At 40.5% G+C, this 24,697-nt stretch overlaps 1 protein-coding gene across 10 annotated transcripts in view; it reads left to right on the top strand.

The window, feature by feature from the left end:
- Positions 1 to 24,697, top strand: part of slco4a1 (solute carrier organic anion transporter family, member 4A1) — a 229,844-nt gene that overhangs the window by 152,307 nt on the left and 52,840 nt on the right. For all 10 annotated transcript variants that reach the window (XM_073061927.1, XM_073061931.1, XM_073061925.1 and 7 more), the window contains one exon: positions 21,256 to 21,346. In XM_073061927.1, coding sequence (XP_072918028.1) covers positions 21,256 to 21,346 — 91 coding nt within the window. The remainder of the gene's footprint in view (positions 1 to 21,255; positions 21,347 to 24,697) is intronic.

Here is a 24,697-nt window from a genome sequence, read left to right as displayed (position 1 = left end):
ATGAAGTACAGTAGGTAGGAGAAGGAAGAGGCCCTGAAGAGCGAATTTTGGGAGCTTGGTAGAATGCTGTAAAGCAGGGCCTCCAGGGTAGTAATCTCTGGAAAACTGCCTGTGCCACACACCAGTGAGGGTAAGAATAGGATGACTTGACAGATGAATGCATGGCTGAGGAAGTGGTGCTGAGGGCAGGGTTTCAGATTTCTGGATCATTTGAATCTCTTCTGGAGAAGTTATGACTGTACAAAAGGGACGAGTTACATCCGAACCTGAAAGGAACTGATATCCTTGTGGGAAGGTTTGCAAGAGCTGTTGGGGAGGGTTTAAACTGATCTGGCAGAGGGATGGGAACTGGGTGATAGGGCTGAGGATGGGGCAGTTGGTATACAAACAGAGTAGTGAGATTTGTCAGAAGGATAGGTAGATGATTGGGTAAAATTATAGAAAGTGGAATGAGTTCCAGTGTAACGGGAACAAAATTAAAAAGGATGACAAATACAGTGCTGATGGTGTTATATTTGAATACACGCATTTTTCAGAACTTGATGCAGTTAGAGATTGGTAGGTATGATATTGTGGGCATCATTGAATCGTGGCTGAAAGAAGATTAAAGTTGGAAGCTTAACATCCAAGGATGTACATTGTATTGAAAAGCCAGGCAGGAAGGCAGAGTGGACAGCGTTGCTCTGTTATAAATCATTAGAAAAAGGTGACATGAGGTAGGAAGATGTAGAATCATTGTGGGTAGAGATAAGGAACTGCAAGGGTAATAAGATCCTGATGGGAGTTGTATACAGCCCTCCAAGCAAGAGCCAGGATGTGGTCTGCAAATTCCAATGGAAGATAGGTGATGAATGTCCAAAGGGCAATGCTATGATAGTCATAGGGAATTTCATGGGGATTGGTGCTGCTTTTGGATCCCAAGAGAGGGAATTTGAGAAAATTCCTATGAGATGGCTTTTTAGAGCAGCTTGTGATTGAGCTCACTAGGGAATTAACTACTTTGGATTGGGTGCTGTGTAATGAACAGGATTTGATTAGGGAGCTTAAGATAAAAGAACCCTTAGGAAGCTGTGATCATAATATAATAAAATTCACCTAGCAATTTGAGAGTGAGAAGCTAAATTCAGATTTTTTCAGTTTTGCAGAGGAGTAACGAGAATTGCAGAGCCACGAGAAAGGCGTTTGCCAAAATTGATTGGAAGGGGACATGAGCAGGGATGATGGCAGAGAGGCAATGGCTGAATTTTCTGGGAGCAATTCGGAAGGCACCGGGTTAGGTGCATCCCAATGAAGAAATAGTATTCTAAAGACAGGATGGAGTCAAATCAGACATAAAAGCAAAAGAGAGAGCATATAATAGAGCAAAAATCATTGGGAAGTTTAGAGGTTTAGGAAGCTTTTTTAAAAAATTGACAGAAGACAACAGAAGAAAGCCATAAAGAGTGAAAAAATGAAATATGAAGGAAAGCAAGCCAATAATATCAAAGAGGATACCAAATATTTTTTCGGATATATAAAGAGTAAAAGAGAGGCAAGAGTAATTATCAGACTGCTGGAAAATGACTCTGGAGAGATAGTAATGGGTGACAAGGAAATGGTAGACAAATTGAGTGAGTATTTTGCATCAGTTTTCACTGTGGAAGATGCTCGCAGTATACCAGATGTTCAAGAGTGTCAGAGAGCAGAAGCAGTGCTGTTGCTATTACTAGAGAGAAGGTGCTTGGGAAGCTGAAAGATCTGAAGATAAGTAAGTTACCTGGACCAGATGGACTACACCATTGGGTTCTGAAAGAGGTAGTTGAAGAGAATGAGGACATACTAGTAATGATCTTTTAAGAATCACTGGATTCTGGCATGGTTCCGCAGGAAAATTGCAAATGTCTTTCTGCTCTTCAAGAAGGGAGGGAGGCAGAAGAAAGGACATTTTAGGCCAGTGGCCTGACCTCAGTGGTTGGGAAGATGTTGGAGTCAATTATTAAGGATGAGGTTTTGGGGTTCTTAGAAGTATACGATAAAATAGGTCAAAGTCAACGTGGTTTCCTCAAGGGTTGGAATTCATTGAAGAAACAACAGACAGGGTACACAAAGGAGAATCATTGGATGTTGTATACTTGGATTTTCAGAAGGCCTTTGACAAGGTGCCGCACATGGGGCTGCTGAACAAGCTTTGAGCCCTTGGTGTTACAGAAAAGATACTCGCATGGATAGAACATTGGCTGATTGGCAGGAGGCAAAGAGTAGGAATAAAGGGAGTCTTCTGATTGGCTGCTGGTGAATAGTGATGTTCCACAAGGTTCAGTGTTGGGACCATTCTTATTTATGCTACAGGCCAATGATTTGGATTATGAAATTGATGGCTTTTTGGCCAAGTTTGCAGGCGATGCAAAGAGGGGCAGGTAATGTTGCGGAAGCAGGGAGGTTGCAGAAGAGTAGGAGAATGGACAAGGACGTGGCAGATGGAAAACAGGGTCAGGAAGTGTATGCCATGGACTTTGGTAGAAGGAATAAATGCATAGACAATTTTCTAAGTGGACAGAAAATTGAGAAATCTGAGGTGAGAGGGGATTTGGGAGTCCTCAATCATGATTCTCTAAAGGTTAATATGCAGGTTGAGTTGGTGATGAGGAAGGCAAAATCAATGTTAGGATTCATCTCAAGATGACCAGAGTATAATTGGGAAATGAACCTGGTCAGGTGTCAGATCTCTCAGTGGGAGAATATTTTGGAGATAGTGATCACAATTCTATCTCCTTTACCATAGCATTGGAGAGGGATAGGAACAGGTAAGTTAGGAAAGCGTTTAATTGAAGTAATGGGAAATATGAGGCTATCAGGCAGGCATCTGGAAGCACAAATTGGGAACAGATGTTCTCAGGGAAATGTACAGCAGAAATGTTGCAGATCTGTAGGGGATATTTGCATGGAGTTTTGCATAGATATGTTCCAATGAGACAGGGAAATGATGGTAGGGTATAGGAGCCGTGGTGTATGAAGGCTGTTGAAAATCTAGTCAGGAAGAAAAGAAAAGCTTACAAAAGGTTCAAAAAACTAGGTAATATTAGAGATCTAGAAGATTATAAGGCTAGCAGGAAGGAGCTTAAGAATGAAATTAGGAGAGCCTGAAGGGGCCATGAGAAAGCTTTGGCAGGCAAAATTAAGGAAAACCCCAAGGCATTCTACAAGTATGTGAAGAACACAAGGGTAAGACGTGCAAGAACAGGACCAATCAAGTGTGACAGTGGAAAACTGTATGGAACTGGAGGAGATAGCAGAGGTACTTAATGAATACTTTGCTTCGGTATTCACTATGGAAAAGGATCTTGTTGATTGTAGGGATGAGTTACAGCAGACTGAAAAACTTGAGCATATAGATATTAAGAAAGAGGATGCGCTGGAGCTTTTGGAAAGCATCAAGTTGGATGAGTAACTGGGACCAGATGAGATGAACCCCAGGCTGCTGTAGGAGGCAAGGGAGGAGATTGCTGAACCTTTGGTGATGATCTTTGCATCATCAATGGGGATGAGAGAGGTTCTAGAAGATTGGGGAGTTGCAGATGTTGTTCCCTTATTCAAGAAAGGAAGTAGAAATAGCCAAGGAAATTATAGACCAGTGAGTCTTACTTCAGTGGTTGGTAAGTTGATGGAAATGATCCTGAGAGGCAGGATTTATGAACATTTGGAGAGGCATAACATGATTAGGAATAGTCAGCATGTCTTTGTCAAAGGCAGATCATGCCTTACAAGCCTGATTGAATTTTTTGAGGATGGACTGAACACATTGATGAAGGTAGAGCAGTAGATGTAGTGTATATGGATTTCAGCAAGGCATTTAATGAGCTACCCCATGCAAGGCTTATTGAGAAAGTAAGGAGGCATGGGATCCAAGGGGACCTTGCTTTGTGGATCCAGAATTGGCTTGCCCACAGGAGGGAAAGCGTGGCTGTAGATGGGTCATATTCTGCATAGAGGTTAGTGACCAGTGGTGTGCCTCAGAGATCTGTTCTGGGACCCCTTCTCTTCTGATTTTTATAAATGACCTGGATGAGGAAGTGAAGGGGTGGGTTAGTAAATTTGCTGATGACACAAAGGTTGGGGGACGTTGTGGATAGTGTGGAGGGCTGTCAGATGTTACAGCAAGACATCGATAGGATGCAAAACTGGGCTGTGAAGTGGCAGATGGAGTTCAACCCAGATAAGTGTGAGGTGGTTCATTTTGGTAGGTCAGATATGATGGCAAAATATAGTATTAATGGTAAGACTCTTGGCAGTGTGGAGGATCAGAGGGATCTTGGGGTCCGAATCCATAGGACACTCAAAGCTGCTGTGCAGGTTGACTCTGTGGTTAAGAAGGCGTATGGTGTATTGGCCTTCATTAATTGTGGGATTGAGTTCAAGAGCTGAGAGGTAATGTTGCATCTCCATGTGACCCTGGTCAGACCTCTCGGTTCTGGTTGTTTCACTACAGGAAGGATGTGGAAACCATAGACAGAGTGCAGAGGAGATTTACAAGGATGTTGCCTGGATTGGGGAGCATGCCTTATGAGAATAGGTTGAGTGAACTCAGCCTTTTCTCCTTGGAGCGACGGAGGATGAGAGGTGACCTGATAGAGGTGTATAAGATGATCAGAGGCATTGATCGTGTGGATAGCCAGAGACTTTTTTCCAGGGCTGAAATGGCTGCCACAAGAGGACACAGGTTTAAGGTGCTTGGAAATAGGGACAGAGGAGATGTCAGGGGTAAGAGTTTTACTCAGAGAGTGCTGAGTGCATGAAATGGGCTGCCGGCAATGGTGATGGAGACAGATACGATAGGGTTTTTTAAGATACTCCTGGATAGGCACATGGACCTTAGAAAAATAGAGGGCTATATGTAACCCCAGGTAATTTCCAAAGTAAGTGCATGTTCGGCACAGCATTGTGGGCTGAAGGGCCTGTATTGTGCTGTTGGTTTTCTGTGTTTCTATAAAAGTAAGGATGTAATGTTGAGGCTTTATATAACATAGGTGGGGCCTCACTTGGAGTATTGTGAGTGGTTCTGGGCCCCTTATCTAAGAAAATATGTGCTGACCTTGAAGAGGGTTGAAAGGAGGTTCATGAGTGATTCCAGGATTGAAAGGCTCATCATATGAGGAGCATTTATTGGGTCTGGTCCTATGCTGTTGGAATTTAGAAGAATGAAGGGGAATCTCACTAAAACCTATTGAATGTTGAAAGTCTTGTCTGGGGTGACTGTGGAGATGTTTCCTGTAGTGAGTGGGTCTAGGACCAGAGGGCACAACGTCAGAATAGAGGGATAATCATTTAGAACAGAGATAAGGGGGAATTTCTTTTGAAAGAGGGTGGTACCTCTGAAATCTGTGAAATTCATTGAGGAGGCCAGGTCATTGAGTGGAAGTTGAATGATTTTCATCCAACTTTATACACTTTATGTATACCCAATGACCAAGCCTCCACAGCCATTTGTAGCAATAGATTATACAAATTCAGCACTCTTTGGCTAAAGAAAAGTCAGTCCATTATGGGAAGAAGGTAGGATAATAGTCCTGTGGGATAATGGGAAAGTGTTGAAATGTACATAATGAATTTTAATCTCAACATCTCTGAGTCTGATAACTCATGGAGAACCCCAAGGTTAACAAGACCATAAGACATAGGAGCAGAATTAGGTCATGTGCCCTATCAAGACTGCTCTACCATTCCATTAAGATTGATTTATTTTCCCTCCCAACCTGCCTTCTGTATTCTGTATCCCAACCTCTGTTCTGCCTTCTCTCCATAACCTTTGATGATCTTAATAATCAATAACTTATCAACCATTTTATGTATACCCAATGACCAGCCCTTTGTAGCAATAGTTTCTACAAATTCACCACTCTCTGGCTAAAGAAATTCCTCCTTATCTTTTTCTCCAGTCCTGCTGAAGGGTCTCAAAACCCTTCGAAACGTCAACTACTCTTTTCCATAGAAGCTGCTAGCCTGCTGTGTTCCTCCAGTGTTTTGTGTGTGTTGCTTGGATGTTTTGACCTGTTAGTTTGAGGAGGCATGATGAGGGTAATAATAAATGACACTGGTGAGATCTAGGTTTTGAGAGGAGAACATAGAATGGGACATGGAAAGGCAAGTCATCAGTGGCTCCAAACTCGCTGTACTGATGTGCTGGCAGATCTAGGACTATGGCCAATAAGGACTAGTACATACTCTTTGGAATCAGCAGCCTTCGAATGAAGCTTTGGCTGAAGTTTGCCACAAGTCAGTGGTTCTCTGCTCCTAGGTACGTACTGCTTAATGAGCTCTCCAGTCAGGAGAGGCGAATACAGCAGCCCATTCCCTTTCATCCTGATGTGCATATTATTCCACATCATGCAAACGTGAAGAAGGCACAGCAGGAGCTGTCCTTTGCTAAGAGGGGATTGAAGAGATTTGGTATGTCACTGAAGACTCTTACAAATTTCTAGAGATGTACTGTGGAGAGCGTCCTGACCGGTTGCATCACAGCCTAGTCTGGAGCCTCCAGAGTTCAATGCAATGTCCAATGGACGTGATCACAAGAAGCTGCAGTGGGTTGTAAACTCAGACACCTTCATCACAGGCACAGCCCTCCTCCACCATCTGGGAGACGCCCTCTTCTCATTACTACCATCCAAAGCAGGTACAAGAGTCTGTTCTGTATATTATTCTATAGATTTATTGAGTACGCCTACTAGAAAATGAATCTCGGGGTTGTATATGGTGACATATATGCACTTTGATAATAAATTTACTTTGAACTTTGAAACCCTACAAATAATTGAACGAATAAACTGGCAGGGTACTCTACGAAAGATTAACAGTCAGCACCATTGTCCCTCAACACGTGATTACTTTCCAAGTGTCAGGATGGATGGAGGTGTGAGAAAGAGCTACTGTAGGTAAGTCTACCTGGAGAGGGAGTTGGTAGGAAGAATGGTAAAATACAGGATCAGATTTATTATCCCTGACATTTGAAGTATAATTTGTTTTGTGGCAGCCGTGCAGTGCAAGGACACTAAATTGCCATAGGTTACAAAACATTTTTAAAGTGAAAATGAAAGAGAAATGAGGTAATTTACAAATAATTCATGGGTTCATGGATCATTCAGAAACCTGATAGTGGAGGGGAAGAAGCTATTTCTGAACCATTTAGTGTCTCTCTCCAGGCTCCTGTACCACATCCTGATAGTAGCTTACTACTGCTACATGGGATGGAGTTGGAAGGGGTGGATTTAAACTAGAATTGCAGAGGGATGGGAACCAGAATACCAGAACAGATGGTGGAGAGGTTGTGGAGACAGATGTTAAAACCTCAAAGTCAGGAATCAAAAGGTTGAGCATGGCGTGGCGAATATTCTGAGCTGCATACCTTTCAATGCAAGAAGTATTGTAGGAAAGGCAGATGATTTCAGGGCATGGATCAACACCTGGAATAACGACAATGTAACCATGAGTGAGACTTGGTTGCAGGAGGGGCAGGACTGGCAGCTCAGTATTCCGGGGTTCTGGTGTTTTAAACAGGTCAGGACAGGAGAGATTAAAGGAGGATTGGCGTCACTAGACAAGGAAAATGTCACATCTGTGCTCAGTCAGGACAGAATGGAGAATTTGTCTAGTGAGGTGTTATGGGGGGAACTGACTAATAAGAAGGGAATGACCATGTTAATGGGGCTATATTACAGACCGCACAACAGTCCAAGCGATTTAGAGGAGCAAATTTGTTGAGGTTGCAGAAACATAAGGTTGTTAGAGTAGGTGATTTTAAATTTCCACATATTGACTGGGGCTCCCATACTGTAAAGGACTAGATGGGATCAAGTTTGTCAAACGTGTTCGGGAAAGTTTTTTCACTCATTACATAGAAGTCCCAATGAGAGAGTGTGCGATACTTCACCTGCTATTAGGGAATGAGCCAGGGCAGGTGACAAAAGTTTGCGTTGGTGAACACTTTGCACGTAATGATAACAATGCCATTAGTTTTAAAGTAAATATGCAAAAACAAATGGAGCTGGTCCACAGGTTGAGATTCCAAATTGGAGAGAGGCCAATTTTGTTGGTATCAGAAATGACCTGGCAAGTATAGATTGGGACAGGCTGTTCGCTAGCAAAGGTGTACTTGGTAAGTGGGAGGCCTTCAAAAGTGAAATTTTGAGAGTACAGAGCTTGTACATATGTCCCTGTCAGAATAAAAGGTAAAGGTAACAAGTGTAGGGAACCTTGGTTATTGAGAGATATTGAGGCCCTAGTTAAGAAAAAAAGGAGGTGCATTGCAGGTGTAGGCAGGTAGAGAAAAATCAGGTGCTTATGAAGTATAAGAAATGTAAGAGAACACTTAAGAAAGAAATCAGGAGTGCTAAAAGAAGGCATGAGGTTGCCCTAGCAGACAAGGTGAAAGAGAATCCTGAGGGATTCTACAGATATATTTGGAGCAAAAGGGATTGCAGGGATACAAAATTGATCCTCTGGAAGATCAGAATGGTAATCCATGTGTGGAGCCAAAAGAGAGAAGGTAGATGTTAAATGCATTTTTTTTTTTTGCATCTATACTTACTCAAGAGACCGACACAGAGTCTATAGAAGTGAGGCAAAATGGCATCAACTTCATGGGCTCTGTGCAGATTACAGAGGAGGAGGTGTTTGCTGTCTTGAGGCAAATTACGATGGATAGATCATCAGGGCTTGACAAGCTGTTCCCTTGGACCCTGAGACAAGTGCAGAAATTGCTGGGACCCCAGCAGAGATATTTAATTCATCCTGAGTGACAGGTGAGCTGCCAGAAGATTGGAGGATAACCAATGTTGCTATGCTATTTAAGAAAGGCTTTAAAATAAACCGTAATTGTAGGCCAGTGAGCCTGATATCAGTAGTGAGAAAATTATTGGAAGGTATTCTCAAGGACTGGGCATACGATATGTGGGTAGACGTGGACTGATTAACAATGGTCAGCATGGCTTTGTGCATGGTACGTCATGCCTAACCAATCTTGTAGAGTTTTTTGAGGAAATTGCCAGGAAAGTTGATGAAGGCAAGGCAGTGGATGTTCTCTGCGTAGACTTTAGCAAGGTATTTGACAAGGGCCTGCATGGGAGATTGGCCAAGAAGGTTCAGTTGCTCATCATTCAAATTGGAATTAGACATTAGTTTTGTGGGAGAAGCCAGAGAGTGGTAGTAGATGGTTGCCTTTCTGACTGGAGGCCCGTGACTAGTGGAGTGCTGCAGGGATCGGTACTGGGTCCGTTGTTGTCATCTATGTCAACAATCTGAATGAAAATGTGGTTAACTGTATTGAGTACAGGAGATGAGATATTATGTTGAAGTTGTATCCAACATTTGAGCCCTAATTTGGAGTATTGTGTGCAGTTTTGTTCACCTATCTACAGGAAAGATGCAAATAAAGTTGAAGGAGTGCAGAGAAAATCTACAAGGATGCTGTTGGGTCTGGAGGACCTGAGTTATATGGAAAGATTGAATAGGTTAGGACTTTATTCCTTGGAATGTAGAAGATTGAGAGAAGATTTGATAGAGGTATACAGAATTATGAGGGGTATAGATAGGGTAAATTCAAGCAGGCTTTTTCCACTGAGATTGAGTGGGACTACAACTAGAGGTCACAGGTTAAGGGTGAAAGGTGAAGAGTTTAAGGGGAACCTGACGTGAAACTTCTTCACTCAGAAGGTCATGAGAGTGTGGAATGATCTTCCTGCTTAAGTGGTGCATGCAAGCTCAATTTCAACGTTTAAGAGAAGTTTGGATAGGTACATGGATGGTAGGGATATGGAGGGCTATAATTCTGGTTCAAGTTGATGGGAGCAGGCAGTTTAATTGTCTCAGCATGGACCAGATGGGCTGAAGAGCCTCTTTCTGTGCTGTACTTTTCTGTGAGTCGATGACATCTATGGCACTAGAATCAATGAAAGACCACCCGACTATGGCATTCTAACAGAGAGCAGAAGACAACAAAATGGAAATGCAAAAGAAGAAGTAATAATAATAAAAATATAAACAATAAATATCAAGAACATGAGATGAAGAGTCCTTGAAAGTGAGTCCATTGACTGAGCGAACATTTCAATGATGGGGCAAGTGAAGGTTATAGAAGGATGAGCACTTTCTCCTGTTGACTCACACTGAACAAAGAATCAAGAGGAGCTGGTGGGAGTAGAAGCAGCAGGCAATAGATGGAGGATGCAGGATTATCTAAGTTCTCCATGGCTGGGCAAAGTTACCGTACATCAGTTTGTCACACTCTCTACCCGCTTGTTTATTTGCATCGCACCCACAATGTGCTCACACTCATGTGTTAGAGGAACGCTTTCCTATTTTATAATTTCATGTTTCAGACCTTTGTGGTGATGTTTGTGAGTGCTAAATTTTGCCTTCCGTGTGGGACATGAAACCTAGCAATCAATTGAGTGCACCCAAGCCCTCATAGATCATATAACCATACAGCACAGAACAAGTGCTTCAACCCAAAATAATTGTTTTGCACATGATTCCAGTCCAATCTAATCCCATCTGCCTACACATGGTCTATTTCTCTCCATTCCCCTGCCTGTTCATGTCTAAATGTCTCTTAACAGTTGCTTCACTGAGGACTTGCTCACACTATAAATGTCATGATTGAACAGGATGCAGGAAATCTCGGCCCTCAGTTTTTTGTCACTTACAGATGCGGAGTGAAGTGCACAGCAATTCATTGTGAGAGGGATAGTTGGAAACTTCTAGAAACACCCAGCAGGTCAAGCAGCATTTTCAGTTCTGACCAAATGTTCAGTCCGCTTCTCTTTCCACAGATGCGCTGAGCTGCTTCCAGCATTTCCTGTTCTAATTCCAGATTTTCAACATCGGCAGATTCTGCCTTTAGGTTTCCAACATCTTGCCTATATGCTTTATGGCATCCTGCATGCAGTAACTCCTTATTCTCCTGTGGAACTCAGAGACTGCTGATGCCACTGCTGTTTGCATCCAGCTTCCTAATTTAGCCTTTTCAAAGAATCACATGGTGACGTCAAGTTGACATTAAACTTGCGAAACATCTCCTCTTTTGCCACTGTGCTAAAGCCCTGGATCCCCTGCCCATCAGCGCTATTTGAGAACCTTTGATGGCAGCACCTGACAGAGGTTGGTTGGTGCTAATCACTAATTGTCATCGGAAAACACGGCATTGATATGCAAGGAGACCTTGGAGTGAGATTACTTGGTTCCCTAAAAACAGAAACATGGGCAGATAGGGTAGTAAAGAAGTAATTGGTATGCTTACCTTCATAGGCCAAGCTGAGCCTGCTGGGCCTGAACACCTCCCTCTGCAACTGGATCCTAGACTTCCTGACTGGGAGACCTCAGTCAGTCCGGATCGGGAGCAGCATCTCCAACACCATCACACTGAGCACGGGGGCTCCCCAGGGTTGTGTGCTCAGTCCACTGTTGTTCACTCTGCTGACCCACGACCGTGCTGCAACACACAGCTCGAACCACATCATCAAGTTCGCCGATGACACGACTGTGGTGGGTCTCATCAGCAAGAACGACGAGTCAGCTTACAGAGAGGAGGTGCAGCAGCTAACGGACTGGTGCAGAGCCAACAACCTGTCTCTGAACGTAAACAAAACAAAAGAGATGGTTGTTGACTTCAGGAGAGCGTGGAGCAACCACTCCCCGTTGAACATTGACAGCTCCTCCGTTGAGATCGTTAAGAGCACCAAATTTATTGATGTTCACCTGACGGAGAATCTCACCTGGTCCCTCAACACCAGCTCCATAGCAAAGAAAGCCCAGCAGTGTCTCTACTTCCTACTTCCTGCGAAGGCTGAGGAAAGTCCATCTCCCACCCCCCCCCCCCCCCCCCCCATCCTCACCACATTCTACAGAGGATGTATCGAGAGCATCCCGAGCAGCTGCTTCACTGCCTGGTTCAGGAATTGTATTGTCTCGGATCGCAAGGCCCTGCAGCGGATAGTGAGGTCAGCTGAGAAGATCATCGGGGTCTCTCTTCCCATTATTACGCACATTTACACCACACGCTGCACCCGCAAAGCTAACAGTATTGTGAAGGACCCCACACACCCCTTACACAAACTCTTCTCCCTCCTGCCATCTGGCAAAAGATACTGAAGCATTCGGGCTCTCACGACCAGACTATGCAACAGTTTCTTCCCCCAAGCCATCAGACTCCTCAATACTCAGTCTAGACTGACATCTACATCATTTATTATTATATTGCAATTTGTCCTCTACTGTGCCTATTGTCTTGTTTATATAATTATTGTACTGCCCCGCACTGTTTTGTGCACTTTATCTAGTCCTGTGCAGGTCTGTAGTCTAGTGCAGTTTTTATGTTGTTTTACCTAGTCTAGTTTAGCCTTGTGCTGTCTCACATAGTCTAGTGTAGTTTTGTGTTTCATGTAGCACCAGGGTCCTGGAGAAACATTGTTTCGATTTTACTGTGTACTGTACCAGCAGTCTATGGTGGAAATGACAATAAACTTGATTGAGTATAAGATTTGGGATGCTATGTTGGTGCTGTACAAAACAGTGGTTGGAATGTTGTATACAGTTCTGGGCAGACCACTACAGCAGGGTTTCCAAACCTTTTTTATGCCATGGGCCCCAACTATGGACCCCAGGATGAGAAGCCTGGACCTCAGCGAAGACAGTGCAGCTGAGATTCACTGGAATAATGCCTGGAATGGACGCCTGTTGTGGTTAGGAGAGCGGATAGGCAGAGTTTATTCTTGCTGGAATGTAGAATGCTCAGAGGTGATCTTATAGTAAGGTTATAAAATTATGAGATGCATAGATAGAATAGATGATGATGATCTTTCTCCTGGGGCAAGGGAGTTTAGAACTAGAGAGCAAAGAACAAGAGATTCTGCAGACACTGGAAATCCAGAGTAACACACACATGATGCTGGAGGAACTCAGCAGGTATGAAAACATCTTTGGAGAAGAACAAAGAGCCGATGTTTGGGCTGAGGCCCTTCATCAGAACTAAAGGGAATAAGCTTAAGGTGGGCAGAAGTAAATTAAAATCTAATGGGTGAATTATTCAGAAGAGCTGATGAATATCTGGAATGAGCTGCAAGAGGAGGAGATTGAAGGGAGTACAATGGTAGTGTTTAAAACAGGACAGGTACTGGACAAGTGAAGAGGGATACAGGTCTAATACTGGAAAATGGGTCAGAGTAGGAAGGCAACAGGCTATTGTGGATGAGGTAGACCAAATGGCGACTGTACTATTCCATGATTCTATGTTGGGGTCTGAAATAACAGGTTATATTTAGGGGTGGGCATGGAATTAAAAAACCCAGTTGGTCCAAAGGTTGACAACTGTTATGGTTAGAAATTCAAAAGATCAAAGTCCAAATGTATTTCAATAAATTATTTCCCTGGGTCAATGTGCTGAAGGAATTCAGAAGGTTAGGCAGCATCTGTAGAAGGGAATAAACAGTATTTTTTTTTGGACGGAGACTCTTTATCTGGACCAGTCCTGTTGAAGGCTCTTGGCACAAAACCTCAACTGTTCATTTCCTCCATATGTTGAGATCCTCCTGTATTTTGTGTGTGTGTGTGTCTTGCTCAAGATTTCCAGCATCTGCAGGATCTCCTGTGTCTGAATTGCTGTCCTGACTTCTAGAGACAATTGGAGAACAGTAAACAGGTTAGAGCCAAAATAGATTTGATACTTGAGACATATCAAGTACACAGAGCTGCAATGACAGCCTACATATGTTTTACTCATTTCCTGTCGATCATATGGGTGTGTTCTGTCAGTAAGCATTTGCAGATTGTGCAGAATCAATGTTTGGAACAATTTCATGGTAACACTGAACTGCAAGGTTGAGTTCTGTTCTGTACTTTGTTGTTAATTGGCAATGTATCAGTTCACTCATTGTGGCCTCTCAGATTTCAGTTCCAAAGGTTCCATCTACAACCTTCTGAACTCTACTGGCACACTTAAAGCTTCCTGGAGAGAAGTCCTTCCCCTTAAATTCCCCAAAAGTAACTTTGCTGAAACCACTTCTAAATCTTGACTCCCGTTCACTTTGGAAATAAAAGATCAGCAAAGTAACTGGCAAAACTTTGTAAAGCACACCCTGTGATAAATAAAGATGAGTTATTTTCAGAATTCATTTAACATTTCCAAAGTAATGTGTTAAGGTGATTGTCTGCCGTTCTAGGAGTTTAGAAGGGGCCAAATGAGGGAGAAAAAAATTAGCATAACATTTATCATCTGAGCTTTGGACAGTACAAAATTTTCCTGATTTAAGTGCCAAATACTCTCAAGTAAGATGGACATAAAAATCTCTCAGCATTGTCCAGAAATTAGAAAGCTTGTTTCTGCAGGTTTTTGGTACCTTACTAAATCATAGGCAAAACGCACAAAATGTTGAAGGAATTCAGCAGGTCAGGTAGCATCAGGATTAATGAAGCATCTTGGAATGAAATCATGACTGTTTATCCTCATCCATAGATGCTGCCTAACCTTCTGAGTTCCTCCAGTGTTTTGTGTGTGCTGCTCAAGACTTCCAGCATCTGCAAAATGTCTTGTTTATGAATCAGTGGTAGCTGGTAGTGTATTAATCCCTTCTGAAAATGAACAAATGTTTCAAAAGTTCAAATGGACTTTCAATTAGCAGAGGTGAGATTGTTATCCTGCTAATACTACAAGATTAAGGAGAGTATGTATTTTAAATTCCATTTTGCTGATTTAAAAATAAAATAATTTACTTCAATGAATAAAAATTGAAGAAAAGTTCTGCCCAATGAATTCATATACTCATTCACATATGGAATGGAACAAGTGTGTATGTAATGCAATTTCCTATATTAGAAAATGCAAACGCAAGGAAACCTGCAGATGCTGGAAATTCAAGCAACACACACAAGATGCTGGTGGAACGCAGCAGGCCAAGCAGCATCTATAGGAAGAAGTACTGTCAACGTTTCAGGCCAAGACGTCAGCTGTACTACTTCCTATAGATGCTGCCTGGCCTGCTGCGTTCCACCAGCATTTTGTGTATGTTCCTATATTAGAATTCTTGGTTCTGAAAAACATTACCCTTCAGCAGACTATGTTGTGGCACAGTTCAACATGAGTTGAGGAGTTGTAGTGCATTTTAATTATACCGATTCTTCTGAATTGAGCCCCTGGAAGACCAAGGCTCCTTATACTTTTTCAATGTGGATACAGAATGGGAGGCTTCAGCCACTGCTGAACCAGTGCAACCAGTGGACTCCCAGTCTCATAGATTCATCTGTTTCAAGACTAGAACAGAACATGAGTCCTAGCAGAGGCTCAGGTAATGAATCTGTTCATCGCTGACAGTATGTTTAATATCACATACAACCTGCATATGTTTGGAGCAAAATATTTTGGCAAAGAGATTTCATTCTCTGACGATGCATTTCTTTCTGCTCCATTGCTACCAACTTTAGCTCAGATTCAAGAATGCTGTTAGCTAAATTTTTGGGACTACTGTGAAAGTGAGCTAATAGCCTTCTGGACCAGTACTGTAGTTTGACAAGCATGTCTAAATATAGCAGACAAACCAAACTCGTCTCTAACCAGACGCAAAACTAATTTTTAATTAGAAAGTAATCAGATTTGAGATCTTTAGACTACTGATGATATTGGATTTCCTCAAACATGTGCTTGCTTAGTCTTGAAATACTCTAGAGTCCCAGATGTTCAGTATTCACATGCACCAACTCACTGCCAAATTAAGAGTATGAGTTTAGTGTGATCAACCTCCAGAGCAAAGTGAAGTTGAGTTGTGCTTCTCCAAAGAGCGTGACCTGATGTAACTGATACAAAGTCCTTCTTTGGCCTTCAAGCTAATTTAAGAGTGTATCTGAAAGTCCTGGCTTAATTCCCTCAGCTGACTCCACTGGTCAGTGATCAAGCTATCAAATTTATTGATAGTACAAGCAAAGAAGCTAGCAAATTGAAGTGAAATCTATGGTTAAAAGCCTACACTTTCCTGACCTTCATTGTGAATATTAAGCTGCATGGAGCATTGCATTTGAAGTATAATGATTGTAGAAAGGCTAAAATGCAGTTGCACAAGTAACCTTAGGTTAAAATATAATACAACCAGCATTTTTAATTTAAAATGTGAATCATACTCAAAACCTCCCATTTTTGAGTGCATGTTTATTAATTACCTCTTACGTACCTGCAACAGGCAACTTGGAAGTACTCAGTCCTTGAATATGCTATGAATTCAGAATACAATGTGGTGATTAACTTCTACCCATCTCAAAAGAAGAGAATTTAAAGGAGATTCAAAATTCAAAGAAGTTAAAAGAAAATTTATTATCAAAATCCATATATGTCACCATATACTACCCTGAAATTCATTTTCTTACAGGCATTCACAGTAGAACAAAGAAATACAATAGAATTGTTGAAAAGCCACACACACACACACACAAAATAAGGCAAACTGTGCAAATACAAAAATAAATAACAGTAATACATAAATAATACTGAGAACAGAATCCTTGAAAGTGAATCCATAGGTTGTGTTCGGTGGCGATTGACTAAAGATTAAGGTGAAGGTGTCCAATATTTAAGGTGATTTGAAGAAAGTATAGGTGGGGATGTCAAATGTAAGTCGGTTACACAGGGAATAATAAGGGATGGTGTGGGAACAGATATATTGGACCAGGGGCTCCCAAGCTGAGGTCTACAGACTTCTTGCTTAATGTTATTGGTCTATGGCATAAAAAAGGTTGGGGACCCCTGCATTAGGGGCATTTAAGAAACTCTTAGATAGTCAGGATGATAGAAAAATGGAGGACTAAGTAGAAGGGAAAACTTAGATTGATCTTAGAGTAGGTTAAAAGACCAGCACAAGGAAAAAAATTAGGAATAGAAGGCATAATGATGCAACATCTAATGCTGTTATTGCATAGCTCTAGAAACCAGGGTTTAATTGTGACACTGGATGCTCTCTGGCCAGAGTTTGTACATTTTTCTTGTGACTTCATGGGTTTCCCTTGTCTGCTTCAGTTCCTCCCACGTCCCCAAGGGGCACCTATAGGTAAATATTTGTAAATTACCTCCATGGTAGGTTGGTTGGAGCTGAATGAGGGGAAATTGATGGGTGTCAAGTTAAGTGGGGCTGATGGGGAAGCTTTGAGATTCAGCACAGACTCAATGGGCTGAGTAGTCCTTACATGAGGAGAACAAATTAGATATTTGTAGGAGCCCAAGAAGAATGTATGTAATTCAAAACTAAAAATATTACGTGCCTTCCTCAAAAGCAACGACATAGACTTCAAAAAATATATCATTTAAATACATATTTTATCAGGCATTCAAGAGAAGGCTGAAATAGTTCATGGAAGATGATGTTGATAAGCATAAACAATCACAGAGGCATTTCATTTCTTTTAGAACAGATTTTTGATCAAAAGGGATGGTGTAATTTCAACGAAGTTCATAGTCGACAGCTTACTGCACATTCACCAATAGGCTTTACGTTACCATTCATTCAGCAGTTCGTCCTCTCATATTTCAGTTTGCTCAGCACAGAACCTGCCAGGGTGAGTGAAACTAGAATCCATGTCACTTTACTTTTTCTTTTTCAATCTTTTTATTAATATCAACAAGGTGAGATTGATACATAATTATTGGGATTACAAAATTAAAATGAGCATAAAAGGATACATAAGCAGTAAGTACAATATAGTTAAGTCTTCCCAAATCATACGTGATACGAGTATAATATGGACAAGACAAAAAAAAACAAATCAACTAGGTATATCAATATTTAAAAAAAACAGAAAAAGAAGAAAAAGAAAAAAAAATAATTACCCCAAAAAACAAGAACTAATCTAACAAACTAACCACTAACTAAAAAAAATAGAAAAAGGAAAACAAAATGGGCTGTTTATAGTATCTAAGAGCAGATAAAGAATCATCAGTGTCATCAACTCCAATCCTGTCTACACATATATAATCAGAACCAGAAAAAAAATAGGATTGGAACAGAATCGAATTACATCATGTGAAAATGTTGAATGAATGGCCTCCAAGTCTTTTCAAATTTAATAGAAGGGTCATATATGACACTTCTAATTTTTTACAAATTTAAACATCACATAGTTTGAGAAAGCCAATGAAATACGGTAGGGGGATTAATCTCTTTCCAATTCAACAAAATAGATCTTTTAGCCATTAATGTAAGAAATGCAATCATCCAACAAGCAGAAGGAGATAAATGAATTGACTCCATCATTGGTAAACCAAAGATTGCAGTAATAGGATGAGGTTGTAAATCAATATTCAATACCGTGGAAGTAATATCAAAAATGTCTTTCCAATATTTTTTCAAAGACGGACATGACCAAAACATATGAATTAGAGAGGCTATCTCAAAATGACATCTGTCACATATAGGATTTATATGGGAATAAAAACAAGCTAATTTATCCTTGGACATATGAGCCCTGTGCACAACTTGAAACTGTATCAACGAATGTTTAGAACATATAGAGGATGAATTAACTAGTTGAAGAATTTTATCCCAATTCTCAATAGGGATAGTAAAGTTAAGTTCTCTTTCCCGACCATTCTTAATCTTATAAAAGGCCTCTGAACATATTTTCATAATTATGTTGTAAACATTTGATATTACACATTTCTGAAAAGGATTTAGTTCTAACAATTTCTCCAAACTACCCATAGAATCTAGATTTGGAAAGGCAGGAAGTACAGTGTTTAAAAAGTTCCAAATATGTAAATATCTTAAAAAAATGAGATCTGGGCAAATTATTTTTATTAGATAATTGTTCAAAAGACATGAAACAATTATCCAAAAATAAATCAGAAAATCGTAGTATACCTTTAGTCTTCCAAGCTAAATAAGCTTGGTCCATAATAGAGGGATGAAAAAAGAAATTGGATACAATAGGAATTGCTAAAACAAATTGATTCAACCCAAAAAATTTCCGAAATTGAAACCATATACACAGAGCATGTTTATCTATCGGATTGTCAATTTGTTTATGTAATTTAGAAAGAGCAAAGGGAAGAGAAGTCCCTAAAATAGAACCCAATGAAAATCCTTGTACAGATTTAGTTTACAAATTTAGCCAGTGAGGGCTAGGAGATAAATCCAAATCCCTTAACCAACGTTTCAAATATCGGGTATTAATTGCCCAGTAATAAAATCTAAAATTTGGCAATGCCAATCCACCTTCCTTTTTGAATCCATGTCACTTTAAATCATGTCTCTTTTCTGTCAGCCTTTCGACATGAGCACCCTTCAGGACTGACTAAAAGCCACAATGAGTTTGTCAATAATGCTTGGAAACTCTTCATTTTTATATATTACAGAAGTATTGCTGTGATTTATAGAACAAAGTATAGGATGACACTACTTAAAAACGTTTCATCACTGACATCCCAAAGCCTCTTATAATTTTGTGTGTTTTTTTTTCAATATAAAGGAGATCATTTGACATGTCTAGTCAGTTCCAGGTCTCAGAGTATTCTTGTTCCCTATTTTATTTTCCTGTGTTAAATCCTTATCGGTCTGGCTTGATTCCCTTACCACACGCTTACGCTGGTGGGAAACTTCTAGAAGAAAATTAGTCTACAAACTTTTAGGAAGTGGGTGAGAACCGGACCACCCAGAGGGGAAACCATTTGAACTCAAGGAAGATGTGCCACCTAGTCAGCAATGGAGATGAGAATCAAAGCTGGATTGTTGTAGCTTTACATGGCACCAGTGTAAAGCTTATGAGGAAGACAGGGTTTCAAATGAACTGTTCTTGATATTGCCTGTTTAATATATATGTCCATTATAGAAGCATGAATTCATTTATTATGTATTTCCCAAGGTTTATGTTTATGGGTGGTCCAGTTTCCTCTCACTTCCTAAAGGAAATGAAGAACAATCTTCATTTGAAGATCAATCAATCTTCAAATGAAGGAGTCTTCAAACACTAAAACAATGGGCTGGTGATTATAAAAGAGAAATGATGGTATGTGAACATTATACAAAACACTTCAAAGAATAGACTTGCATCTCTATTGATATAATGTGTGTTAAGGATAGAGCTTTTGATTAGCTTAAAACCTCTGGAAGGAGCTTACCTAAGCAAAAACAATATGGAAGATAAATCAGAGAAGCCCTCAATAATGCTGTGATATACAGATATCACAAATTTATAAAGATTGAGATGGCATGGTGATATAATTAATGGAGCTGATGCTTCATATCACCAGTGATGCAAATTTAATCATCACCCTCAGTGCTGTCTATGTGGAATTCCTGGTGCAACCATTTGGACTTCCCCTGGGTGCTCCAGTTATCTTCCACGTCCCAAATACAAGCAGCTGGTAGATTAATTGATGATTGTAAATTGCCCCTGAGTGTGTAGAGGAGTGAAAGAATCTGGGCAACACACACAAATGCTGGAGGAACTCAGCAGGTCAGGCAGCATCTATGGGGGAAAAAAAGTAAAAAGTCGATATTTTGAGCCGAGATCTTTCATCTAGTCACTGATCTGGGGATTGGTTAAAATAAAGGCAAAACAAAATGGGATTAGTATAAAGATAGAATTAGTATAAATGGGTGCTTAATGGAAGTCAATTTCTGTGTGACTCCAATAGTATCATTAATTGTGAGGGGAACCAAAAATAAAAGTAGGGAGGTTATGTTATTTTATACAGCATTGGTGAGACACATCTGAAACATTATGTATGGTGTTGGTCTCCTTTCTTTATTTAAGGAAAGATGTAAGTTCATTGCAAGCACTTTAGATTGATACCTAGAATGGGTAAGTTATCCTATTAACAAGGGTTAGACAGGTGAGACTCATATTCGCTGGAGTTTAATAAAGTAAAAAGTGACTTGATTATAACAACACAAATTCCAAATGGTCTAGGCAATGTGACTATGGAGAGGATGTTTTGTGTTGTTGGAGACTCTAGCATTGGAAGCATTGTTTCCAAATAAAAGGCCGTAGAAGATTGAGCTGAGGATTGTGTTTTCTCGGTGTGTTTGGAGATCACTTCAGAAAGGTTGTCAATTATATTTAAGTTGGAGACAGATAAGTACTTGGTACATGAGGGCATGAAAGATCATCGAGGTAACAATCGGATCAACCATGATTTTATGAAATAGCTAAGTAGTCTTGAGGTTTGAGTTGTGTAATTCTTCTCCAGTGTACATGTTTATATATGAGTCATGTAGAATTTATGAAGTAAATAACTTTTGCTTCTATTTCAAGGTATTTTCTACACAGCAGCAATTATTGGGCCAGCGGCAGGTTACTTACTCGGGGGTTTTTTCCTGCAAATGTACACCGAGATAAACACTAAGTGAGTAACACCTTTGATATTTACTTTCTAATCTTCATACCTGCAGAAGTTTTGGTACAATCCAGACTCAAATATTTTCTTTATATTTGTGGCTGATTCACTTCCCTTCTATAAATCTGTTCCACCGAAGCCCAAGAGATGTAACTTTTCTCAACATCTTTAAAATAGTTGGAGACTAGCTTACAAGAGCAATGTAAACAATATCTGAGGTGCATCCCTGGAGATTTTTCCCCTTTGAACTCTTGTTTTTATCCAGTTGTTGTTTTTTGTAATTTCTCATTGGACGTATTATGGATAAGTCCCACTAATATCATGTTTTTCATGTTTCTGCATTTCACTAAAGCGTTACCTATGAGTCAGAACCAGAATGTACATCAAATCAGAACACATCTGCCCCATAATTAACAATAAGGGTTTCTGTCAGTACTGTAGGATTATCCCTTTGGTGACTAAGTACCGAGTAATCCTGTGTTTCTCAGATGTTTGTTGTAATTCTGATATTTTCATAAGCCCCTTTTGTGTACTTTAGGAAGAGAGAAACGCCTTTACTGCTAATGATAGTGCAAAGTTTGCCAATGTCCTTAACAGTGTGAATTGATGTTGAATAAAGTCTTCATTAGCACCTGTGACTTATCCCCAACTCTAATCCCATGGTTTCCTCCTGGCAATTTCTGTCTATCTTGATGAGATTTCCTACTTTGAAGCAGTTTACTTCTGTGACTGCTTCTATCCCAGGTGTTCCTCAGAATAGAGAATGAAAATAATGAAACACAGTCAATTAATTAGTTAAGGTAGTGAGTACTTCAACTATGCAGAATACCCTTTGTCCCATCCGGCACTTTGTTAGCAAGGTGGGTGATCTCAGGCATGGCAGTGCTGCAATGCTGTAGGTGATTGGAAATGTGGACATTTTATTAGTAGGAAGTGCATGGAATGCACTTCTTCATAAATTGTAGAAATAAACTTGAAGTAATTAAGAAACAAGCAACATCCAAACTTAGTTTCTTTTGTGTATGCCTAATTTATGCCTTCAATTATGAAGGTTGTTATTCTCACCTATCAGAACAATCTCTTCTTTATGTTGGGCTCCATTTTGATTAGAACTGTTTTATCATTTATAAATATTGGAAATTCACCGAGAGTATTAACTAGCTTCCTGCATTTTGTCCCCTGCATAACTCTTTGACAAATGACATACTCTTCTCTTATACTCACCTGTTAAACTGATCATTAATGCAAGTATCTAATCAGCCAATCATGTGGCAGGAACTAAATGCATAAAAGCATGCTGACATGTCAAGAGGTTCATTTTGTTGTTCAGACCAAACATCAGAATGGGGAAGAGATCTCATCTAAGTGACTTTGAACATGGAATGATTTTTGGTGCCAGATGGGGTGGTTTGAGTATCTCAAAATCTACTGATCTCCTGGGATTTTCACACACAACAGTCTCTAGAATGGTGCAAAAAAAACAACAAAAAGATCCAGTGAGTAGCAGTACTATGAGCAAAAATGCCTTGTTAATGAGAGAAGTCAGGAAAATGGGCAATGTTTCAAGCTGATGAGATGGTGAAAATGACTCAAATAGCTGGGTGTTACAACAGTGGTGTGCAGAAGACCATCTCTGAATATACAACTCGTCAAATCTTAAAGTGGGTGGGTTACAGCAACCGATGATCATGAACAAACAGTATACTCAGTGGCCACTTTATTAATAAAGTGGTCACTGAGTGTATTTTGACAATATTATGTATCCTTTTTCATCTCAACCCCCTATCCTTTGCCCACCTGGCTTCCCTCAATGTCGCAAAAACAAAGGAGATAGTTGTGGATTACAGGAGGAATGGAGATTGGCTAACCCCTATTGACGACAATGGATCTGGGTTGAGAGAGTGATCAGCTTTAATTTCCTCAGCATAAACATCACCAAGGATCTCACGTGGTCTGTACGTATTGGCTGTGTGGTGAAAAAGGCACAACAGCACCTCTTTCACCTCAGACGGTTGAAGAAGTTTGATGCGTGTCCCCAAATCCTAAGAACTTTTTACAGGGGCACAATTGAGAGCATCCTAACCGGCTGAATCACTGCCTGGTATGGGAACTGTACTTCCCTCAATTGCAGGACTCTGCAGGGAGTGGTGTGGACAGCCCAACGCATCTGTAGATGCGAACTTCCCATGATTCAGGACATTTGCAAAGACAGGTGTGTAAAAAGGGCCCGAAGGATCAACCACAAGCTATATCAGCTGCTACCACAGGGGAAATGGTACCGCAGCACAAAAGCCAGGACCAACAGGCTCTGAGACAGCTGCTTCCACCAGGCCATCAGACTGATTAACTCGTGCTGACACAAATGTATTTCTGTGTTATATTGACACTCCTGTTGTACATACTATTTATTATAAATTACTATAAATTGCACAATGCACGTTTAGATGGAGATGTAACATAAAGATTTTTACTCATGTGTATGAAGGATGTAAGTAATAAAGTCAATTCATTTCAGTTCAAATTACATAATGAACTTTGGTCTTGATAACAAGGTAATTACAGACTGCCTCTGATGCCTTATCGTGAAGGGAGAACCCCTGTGCAAATAAGACTTTTTAGTGCCAGCCTCTACTCCTCTTGGGTTTTTGTGTGTTTATGAAAATCTCTGGAGATTCAGATACTGCTGGCACACTCTTCTGCTGCTGATGCCCTTTAGACAAATTCCCTTGCTTCAAGTAACCGAATCTCTAATGAGAAAGAGAATAGCACTTGGATCTGTCTTATAAATAACTCCTATTTGTTTCATATGGTGCCTATTTCCCCCATGGGCATGTGTTTGTTGTTAGTAGCAATGATGTGTAGGATCTCTTTATTACAAAGTGCATTATACAATTTTTGTAAGTTTTGAGCTATTCCCCATCTCAAAATGTCCAAATAACCTGTTTACATTCTGTGTTTTGCCATTTGCGCAATTTTTTTACACGGGGGGGGGTTTAATATTTTTCTTTGAACGGGTTGGTTCCATGGTTCCTCTTTGTTTTGTGACTTTCTGTAAGGAAGCCAAATCTCAGGATTGTATACTGCATGCATACTTCGATAGTAAATGTACTATGAACCTTGGATGAGCTGCCAAATTGAAAAAGGATTGGGCCATCCAAACCAGAGAGCAAAGCTAAAGTGAACAATTTAATTGGTGCAACGAGACAACTGGGTGTTCCTTGGGAATGAAGTTTTCAGCAGCCTTTTCCAGTCAGCCACACCTGAAAATGCCTGCTAGTTTCCTCATTAGCATCTGCCAAAGAGTAACAGGCATCACTGCCAAGCTGGGCCGTGCCAGCTTCGTGTAAGCGCCGTCACAAA

Source organism: Hemitrygon akajei, chromosome 11 (assembly GCF_048418815.1).
Source record: "Hemitrygon akajei chromosome 11, sHemAka1.3, whole genome shotgun sequence".
Classification (NCBI taxonomy): domain Eukaryota; kingdom Metazoa; phylum Chordata; class Chondrichthyes; order Myliobatiformes; family Dasyatidae; genus Hemitrygon; species Hemitrygon akajei.
This window is presented reverse-complemented; position numbering and strand designations above follow the sequence as displayed.